The sequence below is a fragment of the Chiloscyllium plagiosum genome, unplaced genomic scaffold, assembly GCF_037043375.1.
Source record: "Chiloscyllium plagiosum isolate Xiang-an unplaced genomic scaffold, Cpla_swu_hap1 HiC_scaffold_28, whole genome shotgun sequence".
Lineage (NCBI taxonomy): Eukaryota > Metazoa > Chordata > Chondrichthyes > Orectolobiformes > Hemiscylliidae > Chiloscyllium > Chiloscyllium plagiosum.
The window spans coordinates 51,319,385-51,345,785 of NW_028270166.1; the positions used below are offsets into that span (position 1 = coordinate 51,319,385).

Consider the following 26,401-nt stretch of genomic DNA (forward strand, 5'->3'; position numbering starts at 1 on the left):
TGAGCCTTCTTTATACTAACCTGCAACCAAACTGGTCCTATCTTGGCAGGAAAATAGAGTTAACCCTCCCACCCATTAATGGACAGGTTCACTATCCTGCAGTGTGGGGTGCAGAGAGATTCATAATCAAATGCCCCTTCATCTTGATCTCAAAGTGAGGAACCCCACATGCCAGAGTATAACAAAACTAGATAAGCGCAGAGATGCAGACGTTTGGAGCACAGTACTAGTCATGTGGCCATCTGAAAGAAAAAGTGCTCTGAAAGATTCAACTTTCAAATAAGCCTGTTGCATGAAACCATGCAATTCTTAGCTAAAGAGAAGAACTGGAGGGGGTAACAACCTTGAACTTGTAGCCATCTTATGCTGTAGCATTAGAGTCAAATATCAAACATTCAAGGATGTCACCATTGCTACAACATGTCAAGGCTGGGAATTCCATTTGGGTAACACCAAGCCATGCACCATTTGGTCTGACAATTAATTGCTGTCCCTTCCATAAATACTGAAACAATTCAAGCTCACTTCCAACAAGACTGTGTAGCTTAGTTTTAGAGACACACATCATAGATAGAACAATACAGTGCAGAACAGGCCCTTCAGCCCTCAATGTTGTGCTGACCTGTGAGCTATTCAGCTTGTCCCCCTACACGATCCCAAAATCCTCCATGTGCTTATCTAAGGATTGTTTAAATCTCCCTAATGTGGCAGAGTTGATTACATTAGCAGGTAGGGCATTCCACACTTGTACCACTGAGTAAAGAACCTACCTCTGACATCTTAAATCTATCAATCACCCCTCAATTTCTAGTTATACCCTTGTAAATGCTGATATCATCCAAGAAAAAAAAATGACGACTTTCACTATCTACCCTATCTAATCCTCTGATCATCTTTTGGTGTATCAAATCCCACCTTAGCCACCTTCTTTCCAATGAAAAGTTAGTCTCAGCCTCCCTCACAAGACCCTTCCCTCCAAACCAGGCAACATCTTGGTAAGTCTCCTCTACACCTTTTCCAAGGCTTCCACATCCTTCCTGAAGGATGGGGACCAGAACTGTACACAATATTCCAAGTGTGGCTGCACCAGTGTTTTGTATAATAGCAGCATGATATTGCTGCTCCAAAACTGAAACCCTCTGAATGAAACTTAACTGTATGCCTTAACAGCACTATCCACTTGGTTGGCAACTTTCAGGGATGTACATGGACTTAGAGATCCCTCTGCACATCCACGCTACCAAGAATCTTTCCATTGACCCAGTACTCTGCCTTCCTGGTATTCTTCCCAAAGTGCATCACCTCACATTTAGCTGCATTGAACTCCATTTGCCACCTCTCAACCCAATTCTGCAGTTTATCCAAGTCACTGTGCAACCTGTAGCATTCTTCCACACTGTCCACCACTCCAACTTTAGCATCATCTGCAAATTTACTAACCCATCCACCTATGCTTGCGTCCAAGTCATTTATAAAAATGACAAACAGCAGTGGTCCTAAAACAGACCCGTGTGGCACATTAGTAACGAGACTCCAGGCTGAATATTTTCCAGGTTTCTGTCTGGTTTATTTGTATTCAATGTCTACAGGTCAATCTCGTGACATGGGGACAGACTGGGCTGGGTTCTTCATTCTGTACACTGCAGCCACCAGCATCAACAGGAACACCAGAAACCCAACAGCTATTCCAATCAAAACAGGAGATCCGGCAGCACCTATGGGGAAGGAGGAAGGGGGTTCAGACATTGGAAAAGATGCTCAGGTGAACTAAACAAGGAACATCACTTACCATTCTCATTAAGCAGCTGCTTAGACTGGCTGTTTTCAGCTTCCAGGAGAACAACTGGACCAGGAGCACTTACCAAGGTCCCCTCATGGAGGAGAGCACTCCTGCGTGTCCCTGTTGGAGGGGGACAGGAGATGGTTAGAATCCATGTTGACACTACAGCCAGGATGCTCTATCCTTGGTAATTGGATTGAGGGGATATTCATATCAGGAATGGAGGAGTTGATCTCAGCTTGAGAGCATAAACAAACTCACTTGGACCACATCTGGTTGTACAGTCATCCTGAGCAGAGGGAGAGCAAACCTCAGCACTGCAGTGCAAGTAAACCTAGAAAGAAGGAGAGACTTTAGGGGAGCTTCCCATAGATCAATAGCCCAGTTTGTAGCACAGAGACAGCAAGAGGATTTCATGAGCTTGGCCTCATTCCTTCCGTTTGGTTACCTGTCCAGAGAGGGGCTGCTCAGACACTCCATCCAAGAAAACAAACGTCTTCACTTCAAACCGCTTGTGATGGGTTGGGAACTGCAGGCCAGAAGAGACACCTACTGGGTGTAGGAGGGTCAGATAGTCATCACCTTCATAGGGACACCTGAAACAGAAGGTCAGGTGACCAAGTGTTCCAAGCCAAACCAGAAACAGATTGCAAATAAAATCAAAAGTCACAACACCAGGTTATAGTCCAACAGGTTTAATTGGAAGCACACTAGCATTCAGAGGACACTCCTTCGTCAGGTGATAGTGAAGGAGCGTCGCTCCAAAAGCGAGTGTGCTTCCAATTAAACCTGTTGGACTATAACCTGGTGGAGAGAGATGAACTTTGTACACCCCGGTCCAACACCAGCATCTCCAAATCACAAATAAAATCAGGTAGCAAGCAAGAGTTGCAGTTGCCAGGAAGGCAGCTGCCAAGAGGGAAATCATCAAAAGCTCATCTTCTACAGGCAATAATGGACCTGGTCTTTAGGTCTACTGTGCTTGGTTTAGGAGTTCAAAAAATGAGATAATCCCAACACATTGAACTGGCAGGCCAATTAGTTCTGACAGAATGAACCAAAAAGATAGGGTAGAGACATTAATTACAAGCCCTGTAATTGAGGAAGTGGTATTTGGAAGAAGCTTATGCAGCACTGAAGGGCAACCATTGGTTGCCCAGAGGGATTTCGAGAAACTATTTCACAAAGCATCAGCAACAGGCAATTTATGGTGTGGGGACATTAGCCTAAGTGAATGTTTGGTCAGCTGACCATCAGTAATACATTGTAGAAATGGTGGGGTCTTCAGTCATTGGAAGGACAATTGATTTGATCGAGAATGAACTTCACAAAGTAGAAACTGAAAAATGTTGCTAGTGTCTAAAATGGAAAGCTTAATTTGGTGGTTTCTATTCAAAATGGGGAATGAGGTTCATTAATCAATCTTGAGAATAAAAGTCTTGACAACATTAAGGCAGAGATTTGATTAAAGAGAATTCAGATCTGACAGTAGATAGAATAGCAAGTTGAAGTAACAAATCAACCATGATTGAAGAAAGTGGCACAGCAGGCACAACTTGTGGCTCATGTACACCTTTTACAGTGACACTACAGCAAGAATGTAGTCTTCACTCCATACTCTGTCCAAGTCCAGCCTTTCCATTGAGTCCTTACCCATCCACCAGGAGACTCCACTGCACCTCATGGTCAGGGGCTGGCACAGGGGTTGCCCAGCAGTCACGCAATCTCAGGACTATCATTGGGTCAGTGCGATCCTTCACACGAACCTCAACAAACACCGACTCCTGAAGGATTCTCTGAATGGGGTAGTCACTGTCCCTGTACCACCAGCTGTAGCTGCCATCTAACAGACAAAAATAAAAGAAGGAGAACAAACCAAAACAGTCACTCCCCTGAAGGGATACAATTCCCAGTGCTCCTATTACCAGGGCAGCACTACCTGTTGCTATTCGCAGCTCCAGCCTCAGGATCCCATCTTCAGAAGCAGCTAGTGGTGGAGGCAGGGTGTAAACTGAGACATTGATTTGTAAGCCTGCCTCATACTCCCCCTTGTACTTGCACTGGATGTGCAGGCTGTTGAGACAGAAATAGGTGGTGGAGTTGCAGTCAGTAACACTTCCCTCTCCATACCAACAATCCCACTGCCCTCTCACCTGAAGGTGCTGTCCCGGGTTATTGAGCCCAGTGGCCCCGTCTGAATCATCCTCTTCCCCAAGACATCTGTTTCATACACAAAGCTCCCATTCTCCTCCTGCAAGGGAAGACACTGTTTAATAGGGAGCTGGCCCATTCAGAGGGACAGAATGCTGGAGCCTCCAATACTCACCCGCTGGGTCGAGCCACAAGAGGTAATTGGGAAGCGGAAGGCTACAAGTTCCACTGTGATGAGCTTAGGCCTGCACTCAGCTTCATGTCCATCTTTCACGGACAGAGAGGACAGGTTGAGGGCAGGACGGGTCAGGTTCCTGGTGATTGCTACAATGAACTGACCATCTGTTGTGCACACTGCAGAGAGACAGAGGGAGTGTAAGTTCAGTTTCCCCATTGTGGATGTGACTTCCAAATCATTGAGGGATGAAGCCTCAATACTCCAAAATCATTCACAGCTTCAACAGTACCACTACTTGGTGTCAGGGTTTTTAACTTGCCAGACAAACAATTAAGGCAGATCTGATGTTTGAAAGTGAATACAATATCCTACAATATACTCTAGAAGCCATGTGACTACCCAATAAAGTGGGCAGGCTGGTGGGGGTGTTCTGTCTGAGAATACCAAGTGCTCTATTAACCCAGTAATGGATCTTAAGGGGAGAATTAAAAGCTCCCAAGAACAATAGAATGGCATGGCAATTCCAAAGTTTAAAATCAACGCTAAAGAAAACAAGTTCAAAATAAAAGTTCTATTGGAGATAAATGAAGGGCCACATCTGCTTGAAGGGCACAGGTCCCAGACATTGCTAATGCACAGGACAGTACATTGTTTGGATGGCTGTGATGGCCAGGCTTACACTATCAACCTTTGCTCCAAAAAGAGTGTGTAGGAACAGAGTCAATGAAATGTGGAGCTTGAAAGGCACAGCAGATCAGTCAGCATTGGCGTTAGCTTTCAGGTCAGGATCCTTCATCAGGTGTGGGGAGGTAAAGGGAGCAGGACAGTGATAGGTGGTAGTGGGTTGGGATTGGTCAGTGGAAAGCATGGACTCAATTGGTGAGGAAGATAGACAGGTTGGGTCCAGTCAAGGAGGTGGAGAGGAGAGAAGAGGAAAGGCTGGATGTGGGAGTGGGGTGGGGAACATGAGGCGGTGACACCATATTAAGATCATTGGGCTCTAAGCACCTGTTGTGGAATATGGAGGTGTTTTTCTTTCAGTTTGTGTGGGGCCTTATTTTGAAAGTTGAGGTGGCCCAGGATGGACATGTCACCAAGAGTGAGAGGAGCTGAAATGGCTGGGAACCAGGAGGTGGGAGTTGATTGAAGTGCAGAGCACAAATGCTATGCAAGATGGTCCAAATCCGTGCTGTGGTCATCTCAGTATCAGAAGCAATGGACAATGAATCTCTGCTGCACTTGCAATGATTGTTTGTGGCTTTGGACAGAGGGGAGAGGGGAGGTGTAGGGGCAGATGTTACCTTTCCCTGCAACAGGGAAGGAGGGGTCGAGGAAAGTGTGGAACTGACAAGGGAGGTGGAGTGAACAGTCCTATGGATAGGGAAATTGGGGTGGGGAAGGAAATACAGCTATCTATTTGTGGTGGGGGCTGACTGAAGGTGTTCAAAAATGGCAAACAGTGATGTGTTAGATTTGGAAGTAGGTGGGGTGGTATGTGTGGACCAGGGTACTCTACTCTTAGTGGTTGGGAGGTGGTTTGAGGGCAGAGGTGTGGGAAGGGAAGGAGATATGGAGGGGGTATAAAAAACCCCAGGAGAGGGGAGGTACAGTCTTTGAAGTAGGTGGACATCTGGGATGGAATCCTCCTCATAGGAGCAGATGTGGCAGAATCAGAAATTGGGAGAATGGGTTTGCATTTTTGTAGCAGGGTGATTGAGAGAGGTGTAGTCAAGATAGCAGTGTTGCTTACCAGAGACACAGGAAGGGAGAAAGGTGACCAAGATGGTCTAGGTGAACTTGGTCAGGCTGGAAGGGATGGGTGAAGTGGATGAACTGTTACAGTCAATGTAGCAGAGTGGGAGAGAGAGAGATGGTGCCAATGTAGCTGTGGAAGAGGGACTGTTCCACACATCCTATGAAAAGGAAGGCATGGCTCAGACCCTGTGTACCCATAGCCACCCTAATGGTGGCTAGGAAGGGGAAAGGAGTCAAACAAAGTTGTTGAGGGTGAGGACCAGTTCCAGTGAGTGAGTGGATGTGGCAGGGACTGGTTGGGTCAGTCGGAGGGGAAGAAAGAGGGTTTAAGGCCCTCCTCAGGGAGGATACAGGTTGAGGGGGAAGAGACTGAATGTCCATTAGAAAGATTAGCTGTTGGGGGCCAGGAATGGAAAGTCTCAGTGAGGTACAGGAAGTCAGCTAACATGGTGCCACAATTTCAAAAAGATGTAAGGAAAAGCCAGGGAACCTAAACCAGCGAGGCTGACATCAGTAGGGGACAAGTTGAGAGAGAATTCTGAGGGACAGGATTTATAAGTCTTTGGAAAGACAAGGACTTAAGGATAGTCAGCATAGCTTTGTGTGGGAAACTATGTCTCACTAACTTGAGAGAGAACACAGTTCAGTGAGGCATTTGACAAGGTTCCTCATGGTAGAGGAGTTAGCAAGGTTACATCACACAGAATACAAGGAGAGCTAGTCATTTGGATACAGAACTGGCTTGAAGGAAGAAGACAGGGTGGTGGAGGGTTGCCTTCAGGATGGAGGCCTGTGACCAGGGATGTGCCACAAGGATTAGTGCTGGGTCCACGATGTTGTCATTTACACAAGTGATTTATGTGAATACAGGAGGTGTAGTTAGAAATATTGCAGATGACACCAAAATTGGAGATGTTGTGGACAGTGAATGTTACTTTAATACAACAGGACCTTGATCAGGTGGGCTAATGAACTGAGGAGTGACTGATGGAGGTACTACATTTTGGAAAGGCAAATCAGAGCAGGACATGTGCACTTATTGGGAAGATTTGCTGAACAAAATCATCTTGGAGTGCAGGTTCATAGTTCCTTGAAAGTAGAGGATAGTAAAGGCAGCGTTTAGTATGTTTTCCTTTATCATTCAGAGTATGAGTATAGGAGTTGGGAGCAAATGTTGCAGCTGTATAGGACGTTGGTTAGACCACTGTTGGCATGTGTGCCCAATTCTGGTCACCCTCTTTCAGGAGGAAGGTGGTGAAACTTGAAAAGGGTTCAGAAACATTTAAAGATGTTGCTAGGGTTGGAGGATTTGAGCTATAGGGAAAGCTGAATCCGCTGGGACTGTTTGTAAAGTCTGAGGGACATGTACAGGGTAAATAGATGAGATCATTTACCTGGGTTGGGTGGGAAGTCCCAAAGAAGAGGGCATAGGTTTAGGGGAGAAGGGAAAGATTTTAAAAGGACTAAGGGACACCTTTTTGGAGCTGAGGGTAGTGCATGTATGGAATGAACTGCCACAGGGAGTGGTGGAGGCTGCAATAATTACAACATTAAAAAGGAATCTGGATGGGGATATGCATTGGAAGGGTTTAAAAGGGATATGGGCCAAATGGGAAGAGATTAATTTCTGAAGGATTGGTTCAATTGCTTTATGAAAAAGGTGGTGGAGTGTTCCTGAACCAAACGGGAGAGGGCAGGGGGTGGGAAGAGCTGAGATGGTGCATACTCTTGTGGCTGGGACTCTGTTAACCTGGAGTTGGGAATGGGTACATGTGGAAACAATCACCTGGGCAGTAGTGTCTGCAGGATTGGCTGGAGCAGATGTGGTTAATGGCATCAGACAAATTCAGGTGGTGATCAGGGATAGGGTGGGGGAGGAGGAGGGGGAAGGTGGTAAGAATATATGAGAGAGTCTTTGGTGGATTTGCCCTCTGATGTCCAATAGGTCACAGAAAGACCCTTTGTTGAGGAAGAACAAATGTCTTTTGCTGGCAAGCCTGAGAGAGATAGTCTCCTCTTCTCTCCTCCCCCACCCCATCCCAGAGCCAGCACAGGGCTGACTGTAGTGACAGGGGAATGTCAGTGCATGGCTGTCAGTGTGGAGCTGAGGATCTGCAGGGCCAGCAGTTTCTAGAGGCTGTAAACATGCTGGAGGTAGCAATGATCATGTTGTCTGGAGTCCGTGGGATGAGCTGGCTGCATCAGCAGGTGCTGATGAAGGAGACATGGCTGTAGTAACAGGAATGTTTCAGGATGTGGTTGAAGATCTTCAGGGTAGAGGAGATGACCAGGGTTTGCAGTGGAAGACACCCACAGATCTTCATGGATGGAGGAGGAAGACTTCAAAGGCTGGCATCCTTGGCAGAGGCTTTATGGTCTAGTTTTCAGCAATTTGGAGAGAGCGAGAACTGCAGTCAGTGTCAATAAAGTGTGGAGCTGGAAAAGCACAGCAGGCCAGGCATCAGAAGAGCTGGAAAGTCAACATTTCTGGGTTGGGACCCTTCATCAGGGCTGGGGAGCACAGGTAAGTAGAGGGAAGTAGCAGGGCTGCAGGAAGGTAGAGGGATGGTGATAGGTGGACACAGTTTGGGAAAGGTGGACTGGATAGGTGCATGGGAAGAGGAAAAGGTTAGGTCCAGTCAAGGAGGCAGGAGGAGAGGGAAGGCTGGATATGCGATGAGGTTGGGGATGGAGTGATTTAGAAGCTGGTGAACTGTGTATGGTCACTGGACTGTAAGCCACTGACACAGCATGTGGTATTGTTCCTCTAGTTTGTATGTAGCCTTATTTTGACAGCAGGAAGGCCCAGGATGGATGTGTCACAAAGTGGGAGGAGTTGAAATGGCTAGCAACCAGAAGCTAGTGTTGATTGGAGCATACAGAGCACTAATGATTCACAAACCAGATCCTGAGTCTACACTGTGGTACACTCAAAATTGGGAACAATGAATGCAAAAACACCAGACTAGGAGAGGTGCAGGTGAATCTCTGCCAAATGTGGCAGGATTGTTTGGGACCTTAGACAGGAAGGAGCCAGCATTGCATTTTGTGCAGTTGCAGGCAAAGGTTCCAGATGTTTGGGTGAGGGGGCAGGAGGAGGGAAAATAGCATGTGGAACTGACAAGGGACTTAGTCAGTGGGCCCTGCAGAAAGCAGAGGGAAAGGAAATATCTGTTTGGTGATGGAATCTATCTGCAGGTAGCAAAAGTATGGCAGAGGATGATGGTGTTGCTTTGGAACTTGATGTGGTGGTATGGAGGACCAGGGATATCTTTGAAGGGATAAGGCCAGAAGGAAGAGAAGGGGATTGCAGGGCAGAGATGCAGGAAGCGGGAGATACATTTGAGGGCATTATTAATCACAGGGGACAGGGGTAGTTACACCCTGTCCCCTGTGATTAATAATGCCCTCAATGGATGAAGAACATCTTGGGTTGTCCTGGAATGGAATCCTCATCCTGGGAAGAGATACAGTAGAGTCAGAAATTGAAAGTATGGGAATCACATTTTTGTGAAATGAGGGGGAAAGAGAGAGGCTGTGTTGTCAAGGTAGCTGTGGGAATTGGTGGGGTTTGAGGTGGTTGTGGATAGTAAGTCACCCACAAACATGAGAAAAGTACAAGCCCATTCTACCTCACTCCAATGAGGGTGGAATCTGAAAAGTGTGTAGTAATTTATCTCCACCTCCTTTAACATGGAGGATACCAGCTACACAGACCAGGTGATTTATCCACCCCAAGCACTCACTCCACCAGTGAGTATGTAGAAGCTGTCAATCACCTCCCTATGGTGACACCAGCTTTTCCTTGATAAGAGAACTCGGAACACAATCCCAAGCAGCATCGTTTCAGCTGTGCAGTTTCTAACTGAAGCCATTAACAGTTACAGCAAATGAGACACCTCAACATTACAGGGGCACTGGGAATCTTTGCAATATCATAGCAAGTTAACCCTCAGGTCAAACCCCTGATAAAGCTGGTTATTAAACACCATGAGACCAGGATAACATTATCCATCATCAAACCAACCAGCCGCTTCACTCGGGATTATCCCCTACTTGACTAGGGAGGGACAGCATCATGTTCCTGGGTTATTTCCTCAGGGACAGGTCCCTTTGCCTTCCTCCCACTGACTCCCACAAACAGCCCTTCACCATTGCACAAGGAAACACCAACAAGTCCCGGGTTATTTCCTCAGTGCCAGCCTGGGGTGGTCCTCATGCTTCCTTCCCCCCCCCATTCGGGGTGGGCTCCGCTCCGGGAGGAGGCTGGGCTGCTTACCTGGGCTGTCTCGCAGGTTGTAGAAACAGGATTGCCCACTGAGACTCGGGGACTGAAAGCAGCAGCCCTGCTTGATGCACTCAGTGCTGTTGATAGTGGCCAGGCCACACGGCAGCCTCCAGCCCGGCTCCGGAGGACACACAGCAGAGACCAGGAAGGGCCGAGCGGCCCAAAGGTACAGACACCAAACCAACCAATGTCCCATCGCGCTGCCTGAATCTGTGCCCGCCCCTGAGCACCAACCCGCTTTATAGCCGCTAATTAGCTCCTGGCCACGGGTTTCTCGTGTTGAAGAGGCTTTAACTGTCACTGATCCTCATTAAGGATTAGGGCGAGATTCCAGCTACAATTACATCTTCACAACTGACGCTGCGTTCCACTGAGCCCAAGATTGTATTTTGTTCCAGAATCGGTTCTACGTGGATATGGAAGTAGGAAACAAGAGTCAGAGAATTATGACGGTGCAGAGGAGGACATTCGGCCCATCAGCAGCCCTGTTCTCCAGTACTAACCTGCTGCCTCTCCCCACACACTATTTCCATCCAGACAACCCCCAAAGTCCCTCCTGAATGCCTGAACTGAATCTGCCTCCCCCACGTTTCCAGGCAGTGCATTCCCTCCCCTAACTACTGACTGGGTGAAAGAGCCTTTTCCCATTTCACCCGACCACATCAATTTCTCAATTTCTCTCGTCATCCAGCATTCCCTACACCTACCCGCCATTCCTTTCACCCAACAGGAAAATACTATCTCTGGACGCTTATTTTCTCATTTTTGAAGGCTTCCCATTTTCCAACCATCCCTTTACCTGCAAACACCTGCCCCAATCAACTTCTGAAAGTTGTAGCCCAATCCTGTCAACATTTGCCTTCCTCCAATTTAGAACTTCAACTTTTACATCCAGTCTATTCTTTTCCATCACTATTTTAAAACTAATAGAATTATGGTCACTGGCCCCAAAGTGCTCCCCCACTGACACCTCAGTCACCTGCCCTGCCTTATTTCCCAAGAGTAGATCAAGTATTCACCTTCTCTAGTAGGTACATCCACATACTGAATCAGAAAGTTTTCTTGTACACACTGAATAAAATTCCTCTCCATCTAAAACTTTACCACAATGGCAGTCCCAGTCTATGTTTGGAAAGTTAAAATCCCCCATCATAACCACCCTTTTATTCTTACAGATAACTGAAATCTCCTTACAAATTTGTTTCTCAATTCCCCACTATTAGGGGATGTATAATACAATCCCAATGGGTTATTATTCATTTTGTATTTCTCAGTTCCACCCAAGTAACTTCCCTGGATGTATTGCCAGGAATACATACAGCAGTAATGCTATCCCCTATTTCCCCCTCCTCTTTTGTCTCCCTTTCTATCCTTCCTAAAGCATTTGTATCCTGGAACATTAATCTGCCAGTCCTGTCCATCCATAATCCATGTTTCTGTAATTGCTATGATATCCCAGTCTCATGTTTCTAACCATGTCCTGTGTTCATCTGCCTTCCCTGTTCAGCCTCTTGTATTGAAATGAATGCAGTTTAATTTGTCAGTCATATGCTGTTCTCTGCTTTGTTCCAGCTTGCCGACTGTTTGACTCATTCCTTTACCCAACTGTATCAGTCTTAGATTGATCTCTTTCCTCACTATTTCCCTGGGTCCGACCTTACTAGTTTAAAAACTCCCTGCCAGTATATTAGTCCCCTTCCAATTCAGGTGCAATCCATCCTTCTTGTACAGATCACTTCTATCCCAGAAGAAATTCTAATGATCCCACAATGTTAGCCCTTCTACTCCTGCACCATCTCCTCAGCCACACATTTATCTGCTTTATCCTCCTATTCCTACCCTCACTGGGTTGTAGCACCAGGTGTAATCCAGATATTATGCCCCCCGGGGACCTCCTTTTTAAATTTCTGCCTAACCTTCAATATTCTCTCTTCAGAATCACATCCTTTTCTCTTCCTATGTCATTGTGTCCAATGTGTATATTGGTCCCTCTCTCCTTTGAGAACACTCTGCACCCTCTCCGATATATCCTTGATACTGACACTAGGGAGGCAACATACCATTTAGATTTTTCACTGCTGGCTGCAGAAAAGTCTGTCTGTGCCTCTGACAAGGGAGTCACCTATCACAATCGATCGCTTGGAACCCAAAGTACCCCTCATTACATTACTGCCAGTCTTGATACCAGAAACTTGGATGTTCGTGCTACACTCCCCTACATTTTCCAAAACAGCATTCTTATTTGAAATGGGGATACCCACAGGAGACTTCTGCACCACCTGCCTACCCGTTCTACCTTCCCTGGAGTTAACCCATGTACCTGACTGTATCTGCGGCTTTTCTCCCTTTGTATAACTGCCATCCATCATACCCCTAGTTCCTGTAAATTCCTCATTGCCTTTAACTGTTGCTCCAACCAATCCATGCGATCTGATAAGATTCACGACCAAAGACACTTTCTGCAGACATAATCACCAATAACATGGAAACTCTCCCTAATCTCCCACATCCCACAGGAAGAGCACATCAGTCTACTAAAGGCCATCTTTTCTCCTTCACAATCTACAGACCAACAAAATAGCACCCTTTTTTGGTCCAAAAAAACAGTGCTCCGGGCTAATTTAGTCCTTTGGTTTATATTTTAAAAATTCAATCGAGATAGATCTCAATAAAACATCTCAATAATCAAGAACCCAATCGATTCACTACTGTAGAATTACAGCAAGGTTACATGTTAAAAACTATGCATTTATCTGTTCCTGTGCTGTGAGCTCTCCCACACAGGTTCATCCAAGGTCAGCTGTGAATATTGCTGTTTTTTAAATTGTTCCTCGATGCACAACGATGTCCAGAGATATTTGAACTCAAACAGCAAAGGCAGTAACTGTGCAGATTCACTGCTGTGTCAGTAATCAGTGTTTCTTTCTCTCTCTCCCTCATTGACCATGTGGTCACTGCCTTTTGTGTCTTCCTCCTTTTAAAAGTGCTGTCGTTTTGATCTTTTTCCCCAGCATCCCAAACCAATGCAACAGTATATAAAACAGTAATTGCCGCTCCTGGAATTTGAGGAAATCACCTCCAATAGATGAAATACCTCAAAAAAGGAGCAGCTCTTACAGTTTCAATTTTTTCCCGTCCTCCATCTTGAATTATCCAAAACCCTTTCTGAGCTGTGTTGGAAAACACAGTATGTTTTTCACACAAAGCGAGGTGGAGGGGAGAGGAACTGTGGGGGGCAAATGGTGCAGAGACTCTCTGCGAGAGACAAGGGGGTCGCTAATTGTGGTGAAAGAGAAATAGAGATGTAAAATGGGTGTAAATTAAGGCATGATAGGGAGCAAATGGGTCCTCTCTGCTGAAAATGAAATATACAAGATACAGCCTTGAGGGAGAGGGTAGATTGGTAAGAATACATGAGAAATGGATGTTGGGAGGAGAGCAAAGTGTTTTATTTATTCATTCACAGGATGAGGGTATCACTGGCTGGGCCAGCATTTATTGCCCATCCCTAATTGCCCAGAGGGCAGTTATGATTCAACCATATTGCTGTGGGTCTGGTGTCACATCTAGGCCAGACCAGGTATGGATAGCAGTTTCCCTCCTTAAGGGACATTAGTGAACCAAATGGGGTTTTCTGACAATTGACAATGGATTCATAGTCATCATTGGACTCTGAATTTCAGATGTATTGACATCCAATTCCACCGTCTGCCATGGTGGGACTTAAACACAGGTAACCAGACATTATTTGGGTGACTGGATTAACAGTCCAGTGCTAATACCACTGTAATGTACCCCCCTCTGTTGAATAGCAAGTGATGTGGCACCACCTCTCCCGTTGCTTGGCGTGGTCCTCCCGCTGGTTTTCATGAGTAGAGGAGAGATCCTAGTGGCCCTAAAGCTGGGATCGGAGTGCTGTGGCTTGAAAATTGTCCAACCTGGTGACTCTCACTCCCCAATCCCCATCAAACTGCGAGATCACTCTGCTCCAATGTATTTGCAGAGGGGTGACCAATAGCAGCACAGCAGAGGATTTTATGGATCTCCAGGGTTACCACCTGTGATCAGATAGATTCTGATATTTGAACTCAAACAGCAAAGGCAGTAACTGTGCAGATTCACTGCTGTGTCAGTAATCAGTGTTTCTTTCTCTCTCTCCCTCATTGACCATGTGGTCACTGCCTTTTGTGTCTTCCTCCTTTTAAAAGTGCTGTCGTTTTGAACTTTTTCCCCAGCATCCCAAACCAATGCAACACTATATAAAACAGTAATTGCCGCTCCTGGAATTTGAGGAAATCACCTCCAATAGATGAAATACCTCAAAAAAGGAGCAGCTCTTACAGTTTCAATTTTTTCCCGTCCTCCATCTTGAATTATCCAGAACCCTTTCTGAGCTGTGTTGGAAAACACAGTATGTTTTTCCACACAAAGCGAGGTGGAGGGGAGAGGAAATGTGGGGGGCAAATGGTGCAGAGTCTCTCTGGGAGAGACAAGGGGGTCGCTAATTGTGGTGAAAAAAGAAATAGAGATGTCAAATGGGTGTAAATTAAGGCATGATAGAGAGCAAATGGGTCCTCTCTGCTGAAAATGAAATATACAAGATACAGCCTTGAGGGAGAGGGGAGGTTGGTGAGAATACATGAGAAATGGAGGACAGGTATCTAATATTGTGGAATTCAGTACGGAGTCCTGGAAACTGTAAAATGTCTCAGTAGAAAATGAAGTGTTGTTCCTTGAGCTTGCATTGTGATTCTTTGCAATGTTTCAGTGGGCCCAGCACAAGGATGTTGGGAGGAGAGCAAAGTATTTTATTTATTCATTCACAGGATGACGGTATCACTGCTGGGCCAGCATTTATTGCCCACCCCTAATTGCCCAGAGGGCAGTTATGATTCAACCACATTGCTGTGGGTCTGGTGTGACATCTAGGCCAGACCAGGTATGGATGGCAGTTTCCCTCCTTAAGGGACATTAGTGAACCAGATGGGGTTTTCTGACAATTGACAATGGATTCATGCTCATCATGGGACTCTGAATTTCAGATGTATTGACATCCAATTCCACTGTCTGCCATGGTGGGACTTAAACACAGGTGACCAGACATTATTTGGGTGACTGGATTAACAGTCCAGTGCTAATACCACTGTAATGTACCCCCCTCTGTTGAATAGCAAGTGATGTGGCACCACCTCTCCCATTGGTAAAAACAATGACTGGAAACCAGATTCTGGATCAGTGGTGCTGGAAGAGCACAGCAATTCAGGCAGCATCCGAGGACAGGCAAAATCGACGTTTCAGGCAAAAGCCCTTCATCAGGAATAAAGGATGAAGGGCTTTTGCCCGAAACATCGATTTTGCCTGTCCTCAGATGCTGCCTGAATTGCTGTGTTCTTCCAGCACCACTGATCCACCTCTCCCAGCGTGGTCCTCCCTCTGGTTTTCATGAGTAGAGGAGAGATCCTAGTGGTCATAAAGCTGGGATCAGAGTGCTGTGGCTTGAAAATTGTCCAACCTGGTGATTCTCATTCCCCAATCCCCATCAAACTGTGAGATCACTCTGCTCCAATGTATTTGCAGAGGGGTGACCAATAGCAGCACAGCAGAGGATTTTATGGATCTCCAGGGTTACCAACTGTGATCAGATGGATTCTGAGAGGTTTCATGCCATGACTTGACCCCCACTCTTCAGCCATTTGTTGGCTAAAAGATGCATCCTTCCAACTTGCTGTATTCCTCCATCAACATCAGTGAGGTATTCACACATTCCTCTGCAGAATGCGGAACAAAGATTTTTCACATCCTGTCAAGAATGGTGATGGATAAGCAACTGGAGACGTCGATCAAAAAACTGCCATCCCTTATGTTGAAGGGGCCCAGTACATGAATCAACATCCTCAAGGTCACTATTGAGAGATTTGGAGGAGGGTGCGAAATATTGCAGAGTGTGAACTTGTTCACTCCAGCAGGAAGAATTAAAAAAAAAAAACAGTCTATTACTTAAATGGAGAGAAATTGCAGAACTCGCAGTTTCAGAGGGAGCTCGTGTCCTGATAGTATGATGCATGTATGTTGGTGCATCACCTTGCACTGATCACACTAAGAGAGGGCAAACAGTAAAAGGGAATCAACAATAAATGGGAATATAGTGAGAGGGGTAGATGAAGTGAGAGATCTTGGTATGCAGGTGCACATGTCCCCAAAGGTAGCAGTACAGGTAGATATGGTTGTGAAGGTGGCAGATGGAATGCTCTCCTTCACTGGCAAAGGGATAGAATACAAAAGTTGGGATATAATGATGAAACTGTGTAAGACAGTGGTGAGGCCACACCTGGAGTGTTCTGTGCAGCTCCGGTCACCACATTCCAGGAAACATCTAATTACTTCAGGGAGAGCAGAAAAGATTTGAGAAAATTGCCAGGGCTGGAGACTTGTAGTGATGATAGGAGATTGGGGTTGTTTTCCTTACAGTAGAGAAGGCTGAGGATGTGACAAGATATAGGCGTACAGAATTGTGAGGGGTAGAGACACAAAGTGGACAGGAGGAAGCTATTTCCATTGGCAGAGTTCCAAAACCAGGGATTATAGTTCCAAGCTAAACAGCAGAGATTAAAGACATGAGGAAGTACATGTTCTGCAGAGGGGGTGAGTGCTTGGAGCTCAATGCCCGAGTTACTAGTGGAGGCAGAGACTAAGCTATTTTGCAAAATAGCTGTACCGTCAGCAGCAGTGCTGTAAGCTGCAGCCCTACCTGCTGTGTTCAGGAAGATGGGACTGGAAAAGGGCACCTGGTGTCTTTGGGTCAGTACGGTCAGTGGACTACACATACCCTTCTGTGCTGTATCGGTTCTATGGCTCTCAGCACAGAAACTATGCTGGAAGATAAATGGAGTGCTACTGTTAGTTAGAAAGGGAATGGAATATGGAAAACAGTTGTACAGGGCACTGGAAAGACTGCATCCAGATCACACTGCAGTTTTAGTCAACTTTTACAATACAGCACAGTAACAGGAACAGGCCCTATAGCCCACCAAGCTGCACTGATTGCGAATTTGGATTTTTACCCACTGTGATTTCTCTCCCTGTTAGAATTCTGTTCATGTGACTATCAAGATGGCCTTGAACATTGCTAACATACCTACTTCCAACACCACCACTTGGCATCTTCAACACACTCCTCACCCTCTGTGGGAAATATTTTGCCTGCATCTCACCTAAACTTTCCCTTTATTGAATAAATGATACAATGTTCACTCACAGGATTCTTGAAGTGAAGACATTTGAGGAAAGGTTGGATAGACTGAGCATGTCTTCATTCCAGTTTAGAAAAATGCGAGATAATTGTAAGACATTAAGATGCTGAGGGGATGTGACAGACACTGAAAGGATGTTGTTTCCTTCATGGAAAAGGGAAGAATGAGGGAACAATATTAAAAACAAGGGGCCCTTTTAGTTTGAGGAGATGAGGAACAATGCTTTTTCTCTTGGAAGTGCAGAGTCTGTGGAGCTGTCTTCAGGGAAGGGAGGAGGCATGTACATTGGAATAGTTTTACAAGGTGTGGGGGGTGGGAAGAGAAGAGATGGTGTTTGGGAGAGAGATTTTTCTCAATACCAAGGGAGATTTATGACTAGGGAGGACAGGAGTTCAAGCTACAATTACATCAGCAATCTTACCAAATGGTTCACTCCTGCTCTTAAAACATGTGCCTGTGTTTGAGGCAAAAAAAAAACACCAAGGCACAGAGACTCAGTAAATAGAAGGATGCAGAGTACCATAGAGGAACAAGACAGCCTTGGGTGTACACATTCACCTCATTTTTCTGCCCAATTCCCATAACCCTCCAACCCACTAACCCAGCATGCACTGCTGTCAGGGTGGAGAGAGAGATTCTAATCCTAGAGGCCAGCGATCTCTTTTCCTAAGGGATAGCAGGTTGTAAAACTAATCTCATTCTGTTGCTTCCTCCTGTGGGACATCCATCCCACAGCACTGCATGATGTAGGACAAAAAACAGGCCAGCACAAAGAAAGTTGTATCATTGGATAAATAAAGCCAATATATTTTCCTACCTTTCTAAAGGAAGAGAGAGGAGCCCATAATCAATTCACAGCCTTAGTCAGGAATGTGTATGAAGAAAAGCAGAACAATGCAGTTCCTGACATGCTGTAACTACACCCAGAAAAACAGATTGGATTAGTCTGTTTACCACTGGGATACCACGCACTGGGCAGAGTTTAGTAATTGCTGAACTAAGTTGAATGAAGCACTACAAGGGCTGAAACAAGGCATTAACAAATTAGGAATATACACACTGCAGTCAAGCCCTGCCCCCCAAAAAGGAGATCTGGAGAAAGCCACAGCAAGTTCAGGTCTGTGCCTCCTCATTTTTCATTTCCTCACACCAACTGGGAAAGGAATTGCTATCCTGAAGGACACAGCTGCATGAAACAAGTGAAGCCACGGTCAGTCATCATTTGGGAGTGTATGAAAACAGGAAAGACATTAGCCCAAGAACAACCAACAAGCCCAATAGGCCATTCAGCCTTGGACAGCAGACAGGCTCAGTGACCATATGACTCAATATCCTGTTCCCACTTTCTTCCTCTACCCTTCAGCTTTCAGAACCATCTCAGTACGACAATGTTTTGGTCTCTACTGCAGAGAGAAATTCTCTAGGCTCACTACTCTGGTGGGAGCCATTTCCCCTCATCTTGATCCTAAAATAACCAATTGCATATCCTTTAGGGAGTCACTTCTGATTTTAGTGAGAAAGACTACAATAAAACTAGCTGGAGGGAATATGGTAATGATGAATAACTTCAAACATTCTGAAGGGCAGTCATTGTCAGTGGCACCAAGTGATTTGAATTCCTCAATGATAAGGAAAAACTGAACCTATTGAGCCAGCTTAGCATGTACTAGCATTATTGCTAATATCAGCCACTCTAGGGTATCATTGACCAGAACAAACCACAAGCATGTTGCTACAAGAACATGGCAAGGCTGGGAATTCCAGTTGGGTAACTCCAAGCCACTCACCATTTGGTCTGACAATTGCTGTCCCTTCCCTAAATATTGAACCACAATTCAAACTCACTTCCAATAAAACTGCGTAGCTTAGTTTTAGACACACACCAGGGACAGGTTTGACTGGTTTATTTGTATTCAAGGTCTACAGTTCAATCTCATGACACTGGGGACAGATGAGGCTGGGTTCTTCATTCTGTACACTGCAGCCATCAGCATCAACAGGAACACCAGAAACCCAACAGCTACTCCAATCAAAACAGGAGATCCGGCAGCACCTATGGGGAAAAAGGAAGGGGGTTCAGACATTGGAAAAGATGCTCAGTGAACTAAACAAGGAACATCACTTACCATTCTCATTAAGCAGCTGCTTCGACTGGCTGTTCTCAACTTCCAGGAGAACTGGACCAGGAGCACTTACCAAGGTCCCCTCATGGAGGAGAGCACTCCTGCGTGTCCCTGTTGGAGGGGGACAGGAGATGGTTAGAATCCATGTTGACACTACAGCCAGGATGCTCTATCCTTGGTAATTGGATATAGGGGATGTTCAGATCAGGAATGGAGGAGTGGATCTCAGATTTAGAACATCAAGGAACTCACTTGGACCACATCTGGGTGTACAGTCATCCTGAGCAGAGGGAGAACAAACCTCAGCACTGCAGTGCAAGTAGACCTAGAAAGAAGGAGAGATATTAGGGGAGTTTCCTGGCGATCAATAGGTTGCAGTAGAGACACAGCAGAAGGATTTCATGAGCTTGGCCTCATTCCTTCCATTTGGTTACCTGTCCAGAGAGGGGCTGCTCAGACACTCCATCCAAGAAAACAAACGTCTTCACTTCAAACCGCTTGTGATGGGTTGGGAACTGCAGGCCAGAAGAGACACCTACTGGGTGTAGGAGGGTCAGATAGTCATCACCTTCATAGGGACACCTGAAACAGAAGGTCAGGTGACCAAGAGCTCTAAACCAAACCAGAAATAGATTGCAAATAAAATCAGGTAGCAAGCAGGAGTTGCCTGGAAGGGGGGTGCCAAGAAGGGGCAAACATATCAAAAGCCATCTTGCACCAGGATGTAATGGACCTGGTCTACTACTTTTCACAGTCTCTGCAACAAGTGTGTATGCAGTGGGCATCAAAGGGCAGTGCTGTGTGATCAAAACAGTGAAGGAGGGTAGGGATTAAATCAAAATAGATGATGGAAATGTGTTGCTGGAAAAGCGCAGCAGGTCAGGCAGCATCTGGGTGGCACGGTGGCACAGTGGTTAGCACTGCGCCTCACAACGCCAGATACCTGGGTTCAATTCCCGACTCAGGCGACTGACTGTGGAGTTTGCACATTCTCCCAGTGTCTACGTGGGTTTCCTCTGGGTGCTCCGGTTTCCTCCCACAGTCAAAGATGTGCAGGTCAGGTGAATTGGCTATGCTAAATTGCCCATAGTGTTAGGTTAAAGGGGTAAGTGTAGGGGTATGGGTGGGTTGCGCTTCGGTGGGTCGGTGTGGACTTGTTGGGCCGAAGGGCCTGTTTCCACACTAAGTATTCTAATCTAATTCTAATCTAGGGAACAGGAGAATCGACGTTTCGGGCATTAGCCCTTCTTCAGGAATGAGGAAAGTTGGTCCAGCAGGCTAAGATAAAAGATAGGGAGGAGGGACTTGGGGGAGGGGTGTCGGAAATGTGATAGGTGGAAAGAGGTCAAGGTGAGGGTGATAGGTCAGACTGGGGTGGGGGCGGAGAGGTTGGGAAGAAGATTGCAGGTTAGGAAGGCGGTGCTGAATTTGATGGATTTGACTGAGACAGGCTGGGGGGAGGGGAAATGAGGAAACTGGTGAAATCAGAGTTCATCCCTTGTGGTTGGAGGGTTCCTAGCCGGAAGATGAGGCGTTCTTCCTCCAACCGTCGTTTCGCTGTGGTCTGACGATGGAGGAGTCCAAAGACCTGCAAATCCTTGGTGGAGTGGGAGGGGGAATTGAAATGTTGAGCTACAGGGTGGTTGGGTTGGTTGGTCCGGGTGTCCCAGAGGTGTTCCCTGAAACGCTCCGCAAGTAGGCGGCCCGTCTCCCCAATATAGAGGAGGCCACATCGGGTGCAAAGGATGCAATAGATGATGTGTGGAGGTACAGGTGAATCTGTGGTGGATATGGAAGTTTCCTTTGGGGCCTTGGAGGGAGGTGAGGGGGGGGCGGTGTGGGCGCAAGTCTTGCACCTCCTGCGGTTGCAGGGGAAGGTGCCGGGAGTGAAGGTTGGGTTTGTGGGGGGTGTGGATCTGACGAGGGAGTCATGGAGGGAGTGGTCTTTATGGAATGCTGATAGGGGAGGGGAGGGAAATATATCCTTGGTGGTGGGGTCCGTTTGGAGGTGGCGGAACACATTTCCATCTCTGATCTCCAGACCTCACTTTCTCCTCATTAAATCAAAATAGAATTGGAGGGAGAAATAATGCACTCCACTTCTCCAAGGACACCTGGGCCCTAATGTAAAACATTAAGTCCTTAATTGCAATCCACACTATTGGGATTGGTCGTTGAAGAAAACATCAAACAGCACTGATGAAGGCCAATCTGATTGTGGAGGGAGATTTCTAGAAACTATTTGACAAGGTGTCAGTGACAGCAGGACGTCAGGGCAACATTAACAAGGTAAATGTTTGGTCAGCTGACCATCAGGTTGAAACAGCAGGGCCTTCAGTTAGTGGAGGGAAGAAGGATTTGATCTGGAGAATCATGAGACTTCAACACGGACACTGAAGAGATATTGCTCAAGAGTTCCTAAAATAAGGGAGTAACAAGGAGTTTTCTATTGAAGGTGGGGCGGGAGGTTCAGTAGCCCGTCAATTTTAAAATCCTATTCCAGAGAGGAAATGCCTTGGCAACATTAAGGCACATTCTTAAGGACAAGTCCAGGATCATGAAGGAAGATCAAATAATTAGTGGAAATCACAAATGAACCATGATTGGAAGAAAAAGGCACAAGTATTGGCACTATGTACATATATTATACACATTTTACTGTGACACTATACTGTAAGAATGTAGTCTTCATTCTACACAGTCCAAATCCAGCCTTTCCATTCAGAGTCCTTACCCATCCACCAGGAGACTCCACTGCACCTCATGGTCAGGCGCTGGCACAGGGGTTGCCCAGCAGTCACGCAATCTCAGGACTATCATTGGGTCAGTGCGATCCTTCACACGAACCTCAACAAACACCGACTCCTGAAGGATTCTCTGAATGGGGTAGTCACTGTCCCTGTACCACCAGCTGTAGCTGCCATCTAACAGACAAAAATAAAAGAAGGAGAACAAACCAAAACAGTCACTCCCCTGAAGGGATACAATCCCCAGTGCTCCTATTACCAGGGCAGCACTACCTGTTGCTATTCGCAGCTCCAGCCTCAGGATCCCATCTTCAGAAGCAGTAGTGGTGGAGGGAGGGTGTAAACTGAGACATTGATTTGTAAGCCTGCCTCATGCTCCCCCTTGTACTTGCACTGGATGTGCAGGCTGTCGAGAGACAGAAATAGGTGGTGGAGTTGCAGTCATAACACTTCCCTCTCCATACCAACAAATCCCACTGCCCTCTCACCTGAAGGTGCTGTCCCGGGTTATTGAGCCCAGTGGCCCTGTCTGAATCATCCTCTTCCCCAAGACATCCATTTCATACACAAAGCTCCCATTCTCCTCCTGCAAGGGAAGACATTGTTTAATAGGGAGCTGGCCCGTTCAAAGGGACAGAATGCTGGAGTCTCCAATACTCACCCGCTGGGTCGAGCCACAAGAGGTAATTGGGAAGCGGAAGGCTACAAGGTCTGCTGTGATGAGCTTAGGCCTGCACTCAGCTTCATGTCCATCTTTCACGGACAGAGAGGACAGGTTGAGGGTAGGACGGGTCAGGTTCCTGGTGATTGCTACAATGAACTGGCCATCGGCTGTGCACACTGCAGAGAGAATAGGAACGTTCAGTTTCCCCATTGTGGAAGTGACCTCCAATTCATTAACAGAGGGATTGTAGCCTCAAAACCCTAAAATCATTCATAGCTTTTACAGTTGCACTACTTGGAGCCTGGGTATTTATTTGTAGGTGGTCAGCAATTAAAGGCAGGTTGCCGGTACTAAAGTGAATACAATATCCAACAAGATACTCTAGAAGCCATATGATTACCCAACAGGGTAGTGGAGGGGGGGTGGGGTGGGGCAGGGTTCTCAAAGAACCCCAAGTGCTTTTTTTAAACTCCGTAATGGACCTTAAAAAAAAAAAGGAGGGGGAGAATTAAAAGCTCCAAGAACAATAAATGGTAGGGGAATTCCAAAAAATTGAAAGTCAAAGCTAAAGCTGACCTGCTCAAAAAAGGTTTTTAGATAGAGATGTAAATGAAAAGGCAGGTGCTTGAATGTCAGTTTATATGGGCACAAGGTCCAGACATTACACTGTCCTATGCATTAGCATAGGGTAAGCCTGGCCATTAAAGTCATCCAAACAACCAACCTTTCCCATCACCCTCTGCTCCCAAAAAGGATGTGGGGGAATAGAGTCAATAAAGTGTGGAGCTTGAAGGCAAAGGCCAGTCAGCATTGGAGGAGCAGGAAAGTTACCATTTCAGGTGTGGACCCTTCAGGTCTGAGGAAGGAAAGGAAACTTAAAGAGGGGGGTGGAATAGTAATGTGTTGGGGACTGCACTACTTAGTGGAAAGGGTGGATTGGATTGATGAGGAAGAAGATGGACAAGTTGGGTCCAGGCAAGGAATCAATGTAGCAGAGGAGGAGACAAGAGATGCAGTATAGATGTCGAAGAGGGACTGTTCCATATCCTATGAAAAGGCAGGCAAAACCAATGGTTTATAGGACAGGGGAGGAGTCAAAGAAAATTGTTGAGGGAGAGGACCAGTTCCACCAAGAGAGCGAGCAAAGGTGGAGAGGGACTGGTTGGGTCAGTGGGAGGGGAAGAAACTGGGGGCTTTTAGACCCGCCTTAGGGAGGATAGGTGCATAGAGACACAATGTCCTTTAGGAAGGGGTGTTGGGGGCCAAGAATTGAAAGTCTGAGGCACAGGAGGTTGGCTAACATGGCGCCACTATTTCAGAAATATGGTAAGGAAAAGCCAGGGAACCTAAACCTGTGAGCCTGACATCAGGGGGTGGGGGTCAGCAAGGTGTAGGAGGGAATCCTGAAGGACAGGATTTACATGTATTTGAAGAGGCAAGGACTGATTAAGGATAGTCATCACAGCTTTGTGGGGGAAAAAAATCATGTCTCACTAACTTGATTGAGTTTTATTAGGAACAAAGGATTGATGAAGGCAGAGCAGTGGACATGATCTATATGGAGTTCAGAGAGGTGTTTGACAAGGTTTGTCATGGTAGGCCGGTTAGCAAGGTTAGATCACATGGAATACAAGGAGAGCTAGTCATTTGGATACAGAACTGGCTTGAAGGTAGAAGATAGAATGATGGTGGTGGTGGTGGAGGGTTGCATTTCAGGCTGGAGGCCTATGACCAGGGGTGTGCCACAAGGACTGTTGCATCCATTACTTTTCATCATTTATATTAATGAGTTGCATGTGGACATAGGAGGTATTAGTAAATTTGCACATGACACCAAAATGGGAGATGTCGTGGACAGCTAAAGTTACCTCAGTACAGCAGGACCTTGATCAGATGGGCCAATGGGCTAAGAGTGGCAGATTGAATTGAATGGATATTGAGATGCTGCATTTTGGAAAGGCAAATCAGGGCAGGACATATGCATTTACTGGGAACAAAGATCTTGGAGTGAGGTTCACAATTCCTTGAAAGTAGGGTCACATGTAGATAGGATAGTGAAGACAGCATTTCATAAGCTTTTCTTTATTGCTCAGAATGGATTATAGGAGTTCAGAGGTCATGTTAACAGAATATCAAAACATACAGCACAGAACAGGCCCTTTGGCCCATGATATGTGCTGAGATTTAATTCTAATGTAAAATATAGTAACCACCTACACACCCCCTCACTCACTGCTATCCATTGGCATATCCAACAGTTGCTCAAGTGTCCCCAGTGACTGCTTCCACCACCACTGGTAATACATTCAACTCTAAAAACCTACCTCTGACATCTCCTTTATACCTTCCTCCTAATCTCTTCAAACTATGAAATCTTGTACAAGTCAATCCTGCCCTGGGGAAGAGTCTCTGGCTATTGACTATCTATTAGTCATTATTTTGTACACCTCTATCAGGTCTCCTCTCTTCCTCCTCCTCCTCTCCAGAGGGGAAAGTCCTAGCCTTCTCAATCTTTTCATAAGGCAAGCCCTCCAGTCCTGGCAGCACCTTCTTTGCACCCTCGCCAAAGCCTCTTTTCTATAGTAGGGAAACAAGAACTGGACACAATATTCCAAGTGCGGCCTCACCAGGGACTTGCAGAGCTGCAGCAAAACCTCATGGCTCTTAAACTCTATCCTGTTAATGAAAGCCAAAACAACCCTATCCACTTGGATAGCAACTTTGAGGGATCTATGTTCTTGCACACCCAGATCTGTTCCTCCACACTCCCAATAATCCTGTCTTCAGCATTCACATTCCACCTTCCAAAATGCATCACTTTGCATTTATCCAGGTTGAACTCCATCTACCATTTCTCAGCCCAACCATTGTGTCATCTGCAAATTTACTAACCTATCCCTCAACCTCATTTATAAAAACCTTGAAAAAGCAGAGGCCCAAGTACAGATCCCTGCAGGACCCCACTCAACACTGACTTCCAGGAAGAATACTTTCCATCAACAACCACTCTCTGCCTTCTGTCAGCCAGCCAATGCTGAATCCAGTTAGCCAAATCTCCCTGTATCCCATACTTCCTGACTTTATGAATGAGCCTACCATGGGAAACCTGATCAAAGGCCTGGCTGATATCATATACACCACATCCACTGCTCGACCTGTGGTGTCACCTCCTCAAAGAACTCAATAAGATTTGAGGCATAACCTGCCCCTCACAAAACCATGCTGACTGCTTTTAATCACAGTATGCTTTGCCAAAGTCAAATCCTATCCCTCAGAATTCTTCCAAAAAAAAAAAAGGACTTTGCTGACCACAGATGTAAGATTGCTGGCAATTACAGACCAGTCAATGTCCCTATTACCCTTCTTGAAAAAAAGAAACATTTGCCTCCTTCCAATCCTCCGGTATGACCCCCATGGAGAACGAGGAGGCAAATATCCTCACCAGTGGCATAACAGCCTCCTTTC

General features: G+C 46.1%; 1 protein-coding gene across 1 annotated transcript; it reads right to left on the reverse strand.

Moving 5' to 3' along the window:
• Positions 1-1,988: 1,988 nt before the first annotated feature.
• Positions 1,989-10,469, reverse strand: LOC122548269 (zona pellucida sperm-binding protein 4-like). The gene is made up of 7 exons (XM_087975968.1): positions 10,144-10,469; positions 4,107-4,285; positions 3,934-4,031; positions 3,720-3,853; positions 3,434-3,623; positions 2,229-2,376; positions 1,989-2,114 (listed from the first exon to the last, which is right to left on the reverse strand). Exons 1-7 carry the CDS (start codon positions 10,346-10,348, stop codon positions 1,989-1,991), a joined length of 1,080 nt encoding a protein of 359 aa, XP_087832094.1. The 5' UTR covers positions 10,349-10,469.
• Between the last annotated feature and the right edge of the window lie 15,932 nt (positions 10,470-26,401).

Coding starts and splice junctions, on each gene's coding strand:
- LOC122548269 (XM_087975968.1), bottom strand. CDS start 10,348: ATGGGACATTGGTTGGTTTGGTGTCTGTACCTTTGGGCCGCTCGGCCC. Junction 4,032..4,106: donor CTTGTGGCTCGACCCAGCGG/GTGAGTATTGGA, acceptor CTTCCCTTGCAG/GAGGAGAATGGGAGCTTTGT. Junction 2,115..2,228: donor AGCAGCCCCTCTCTGGACAG/GTAACCAAACGG, acceptor CCTTCTTTCTAG/GTTTACTTGCACTGCAGTGC.